Source organism: Platichthys flesus, chromosome 2 (genome assembly GCF_949316205.1).
Source record: "Platichthys flesus chromosome 2, fPlaFle2.1, whole genome shotgun sequence".
NCBI lineage: Eukaryota > Metazoa > Chordata > Actinopteri > Pleuronectiformes > Pleuronectidae > Platichthys > Platichthys flesus.
Genome location: NC_084946.1, coordinates 12,938,491 through 12,943,372, shown reverse-complemented (window position 1 = coordinate 12,943,372; position 4,882 = coordinate 12,938,491). Strand labels below are relative to the sequence as shown.

General features: G+C 39.4%; 1 protein-coding gene across 1 annotated transcript; it reads right to left on the bottom strand.

The window, feature by feature from the left end:
• Positions 1-41: 41 nt before the first annotated feature.
• Positions 42-4,721, bottom strand: tmem183a (transmembrane protein 183A). Its single transcript, XM_062398436.1, has 8 exons — positions 4,532-4,721; positions 4,300-4,389; positions 3,716-3,886; positions 3,467-3,626; positions 3,023-3,203; positions 2,663-2,743; positions 2,376-2,531; positions 42-1,608 (listed from the first exon to the last, which is right to left on the bottom strand). The coding sequence occupies exons 1-8, from the start codon at positions 4,593-4,595 to the stop codon at positions 1,423-1,425; spliced, it is 1,089 nt and encodes a 362-aa protein (XP_062254420.1). The 5' UTR covers positions 4,596-4,721; the 3' UTR covers positions 42-1,422.
• Positions 4,722-4,882: the final 161 nt, after the last annotated feature.

Below are 4,882 nucleotides of genomic sequence, written 5' to 3'. Positions count from 1 at the left end.
GATATTGTACATCACCATTTCATGACAGAAGAGCAGAGGCATTCTTCAAGGGCAGTTTCACTTTATTTCAGTGCAGTAAGTTTATTTTAATCAGTGGAACTCTCACCTGATAAGACTATTTATACTTAGGTGTAATCTAAGTGCAAAACAAATCAATTTTAAATGATGGATGGACAATGTCAATAGTAGCTCGTTCTCTTCGTACCAATTGATTGGTTTCAAGCATGTGATTGGTATAAATCTACTTACATTCAATATGCACAAGACAAACCACTTTGAACCTTTGAGCTATTCAGAGTTGAGACTGAATGTCCAGAGGTGGATGGCAGTGAGGGACGTGGGCCACACGATCGGCGAGAAAACAGTCAAGATATTTCAGTCATGAAACATTTAAAGAAACACTGCCAAAATTAGCAGGAGTGTTGGTGACATCTAGTAAATCATCTCTTTGTCCTTTTCAGTGTAAAGCAGTGTCTTTAATATAAAAAAAACTAAGAGAGGCTGCCTAGATTTAAATACACCCTGAATAAAAAAACATGGTTTTCAGCAATATGTTGGGGCATTATTATCAAAACTCAAATCAACGCAATAATCTAGATACTTCAGAGTAACTTTCAAGTGAGCATAAAACAAACTATAAGAGGTAAGTACAAATATAGCACCTTGTTCACCCATGAGCTTTAGAAACTCTTCTACAAAATGTGTCACACATGTAGGTTCAACTTACAACCATGTTGTCTGCTAGGAGAATGGGGGAGTGGTCTAGTAGTACTAAATAAATGTTCCTGTCTGCCATGTGTGTGTGATGCATCTATGAACTAATGCTGTAATATTGTAAAACATTATGCAAACCATGCAAAATAATTTCAAACTTAATTTCTCCCAGAACCATTAGTAGAGTTCCCATGAATCAGTTTCACTGCGACTTTGAAATGTGCCTTACTCAACAATCCAACCTGGTCTTTCATGTATTAACAGATACTAAGACAATTCAGATAAATGATTTCCTGGTTATGACATTCATTTCTTTACCATAACACCCAGCACTATTACTCCATGATTACACAAAGACTTTTGAAGAGAAGAAGGATTGCTGATGTGTGGACATCGGCAGACTTGTATAAATAAACAACAAAAACAGCCCAAGGAATAATGCTAATATTGGATGATTCTGCAGTGAAACCTTTAAGTCTTATGGCCACACTCGAATGAGGTATTTGCATCCCACCTGAGGCCAGTCACTGTTGGACTTAACATCTAACAATGACAAGTAAAAACGTGAATGTGCAATAACCTTTTCAAGATTTGAGTTTTTGCAGAATCATCCATTGGAATTTCTTCTTTTTGGCGAGAGGGATGAAATTAACAGTGGAACTCTAAGGGGGGAATAATAATGCAGAGGGAACAGAGAGAGCAGATATCCTATATGGAGGATATGTAGGGGTACTGTGGATGCCACCAGTCCATTAGCCTCACACTGTGGACAGGATCCAACACCACCTGGGTCCCGCAGTGATCAACCCTCTTCTTCCCACGGTGGAGTGGCGAGTCCTGGAACACCAGACGGACACGATGGTGCCGCATGTCTGTGCTGACGTTGATGGTAAACTATGAGCGATACAGAGACAGAAAAGTGTGGATTAGAAGAGGAAATGATGTACATAAATTCATCTTCTCATTAGTCAATGATCAAGCGGTGAAGATAATGTAAGCTGAGGCAAAAAGATAATAAATATACATTAATTAGCAAATTTTCAACAAACATACTGCCCAGAGGTTTGTTTACATGAATCAACACTTCAGTTCAGTTTTCAGATTTTTGGTGATGCCATAACCTCGTACATACTGTTAAACAGTAGCTCATATAAAAACAACTTCCTCTAGACCCAACTAGAGTTTACATCTACAACTTGCCCTTGTGCTCTCACTAGTGAACTCCTCGCTGATCTCTGGCCTTACTTTATCACCTTTCAAGCACTTCTCAAAAAGATGTCAGAGACCTCCGATCCCCAAGCAACTTTTACCAAATCAAACTTTTTCATTAGTGAATACTGATGTAAGGCAGATACAGATCTGACAATTCAACATTACTGACAATCTGAGGAATATTTTGATATTTGAAGTCATTCATTTTTAATTAAATGGTTTGTACATCATACATTGTGGAAAGATCTTTCTAATCATTAGATTAACACAACTGAGAGCAGAGCTAGAGGTTTTATCATGAAATAAATCCAAATGAACCCTCTGGTTGGGTGTTTATAATAACATTAAGTTTTTTCATTCATAACTGTCTTATACAAGTATTCTTTAATTTAAAATCTTAAAAGTCAATCTCATCAACACTTGCTAATGGACCAACAATAAATACTAACCAAGGTCAGGGTCATGCCCATGACCACAGGGGTGAAGATGAAGTTGAGTGTTGTGACCTGAAGCACATAGCAGTCAGTGTCCGGGTTTGTGTGGACATGTTCGTATTGTCTGGGCAAGCTCAAGGACTTGGCACAACCATTTTTAGTGTGTGCCCGCTGCAATGGAGACAAACAGAGAAATACACAAATCATAAACATGACGGCAACAGGAGTCACATTAGGTCATTACCAACTTGTAATGAAGATAATAAATGTAGAAATAAATTGGTTTTGAGGAAGCCCTTTACCTGTTTTAAAAACTTGAAGTTGAACTCCCACAATACATCTGGTCGAGTCCCTGACATCCTTTTGACCCAGAAGAGTAAACACTGCAACAACAAAAATTAAGCATTCAAACGGCTGTTTCCATAGTGAAATCAGTGTTTTGACTCAGTGGTTCACATTTGATTTTAAATAGACCTAATTCAAATTGAGTTTTGCTTTCCAGTCATGAGGACATTCAGATGAAAAAGACAAAGACTTTCATCACAGGCTAATCCTATTTAAAATACAATCAGATCAGGAATTGGAAATTAAATAAAAACAAAACTATAGTTCTGAATTCCCTACTAAGCACAACGACTGCAGTCACACATCTGTTCATTTACCCTGGAGTTGAGCAAAGTTGTGGGCGTGGATTCGGGCAGGGCAGGAATTTTCGAGACACGCAAGCTGAATGGTTCGTACAAATGGAAAAGGGAGCGAATGACGCGGGCCCTTAGACGATTCAATATATCAATGGAGTAAGGCTGGAGACGAAGTGGCAGATCAACATCAATCCTATAGTGTCTTTGAGAAAGAGATTGAAAATGACAGATAAGGTAAAGTTGTTAATTTGATGTCAATTTGCTTCATCACTGTGCTAATTTATCAGGACAGATTCAAGATATTTTATTGAGCATAGAAAGTTTTATGAGCATTTGAATGAATTAGCAAATTAGTTTGGGACTGAATGGCTCAATAAAGATCAATGAAAGATTGCCTTTAATTCATTCTTTGGTGAATAAAAATGTAAAGTATGTTTGCACATTCAATCAGTTAAACCACCTCACCTTCTATAAAGCCTTGTCCAAAAAGCTGCGGTGCAAGTTACTGTCCAGGCATTTCTACAGATAAGCGCAAATTTGCACACATCCTCAGGCCGAATATAGGCGGAGAGCATTAGCCAAATATCCATTGGATACTCCCCCCCATCGCTGCTCTCACTGCTCTCTGAGAAGACAACATGCAAACACCACTGTAACCAAGAAATCTCAAGTAATGCATATATATATATTTCACGAAGAAAACAAAAACAATACCCTTTCTTCTCTTGTTTTTCTTCTTGTCGGCCACCTTTGTTTCATGTTCTCCGTCTTCTTCGTGGTCCAGGTCTTCACTGCCGTCCGAAGCGTCTGTGTTGACACTCACAGCAGACGAGAGGACTTCCTCTACAGCCCCCTGAGACGCCTCCAGGCCACAGAGGGATTTCACTGGATAAAAACAGCATAATGTTGAGTAAAGCACGAGGTTCACCTCTATCAGACAAGGTCAAACTGCACTATCACTGGGCTATGAAACAATGTCAATAATAACCAAAGTACAATTTTTGTCAATAGCAATATAAGAAAGCTTCAATACATGTCGATATGTTCTCAGTGAAGAGGGTTAACGCAAAAATGACCTCAGATCTGTAAAAGGTTTTGATGTTAACCGAGTGTTTGTCATTCTCTGCACATGACGAAGAGTTTACCACAACATCCACTCAGGAGCAAATATCTGTTTTTAAACTTACAATGAACATTACCGTGATCACTGTCGATATCGGCTAATTCGAAGGTTTTAGTCTTAATATAATTTGTGTCCATATGATCCAGCCCTACACGGAACACTATCACAGCTTTACCTTCTTTAGCAACTGCATTCACGAAAGCCTTCTTCACCCTCCCCGACTTCACAACAGCTGGGTCGGCATCAGCATAATCAGCTACCGTCACTGGTGGGGGGGGAAAGCACCATATTTTCTATTAAATATAGTTTATGAGTATTTATTTCTTTATCACACATCAGCAAAGCCTGCAATAACCATAATAGAGGTAGTTAGCTAGCTGGCTAACGTAAACGTAACGTAAACCTGCCTGATTCCGAACAGACGTCCCCGGTCTTAAATTTCAGCCGTTTTCGGTTCCCTTTCTTGGGCATGACGACACCAATGATCTGCGGACGCTTAGCGGGGCTGTGAGTCCTGCCATGCCTCTATGGCAAGCCGACGTACAGAGAAAGAAAGAAAAATTAAAGAGAAATTTAAAAGTGTTCCGCCAGGATCTTCAGCCATCATGGAATGACGTGATGTCGCGTGTATCGCGAGACTATCGTTGTTGTTTCTTCCCCCCCCCCACCCGTTGTTTTACTGCCACCTGTTGGTTGATTTGAGCATTGCAAGAATCTCTCGTTCAAGGGTGAAGGAAAGTGGATCTACCACATTATTT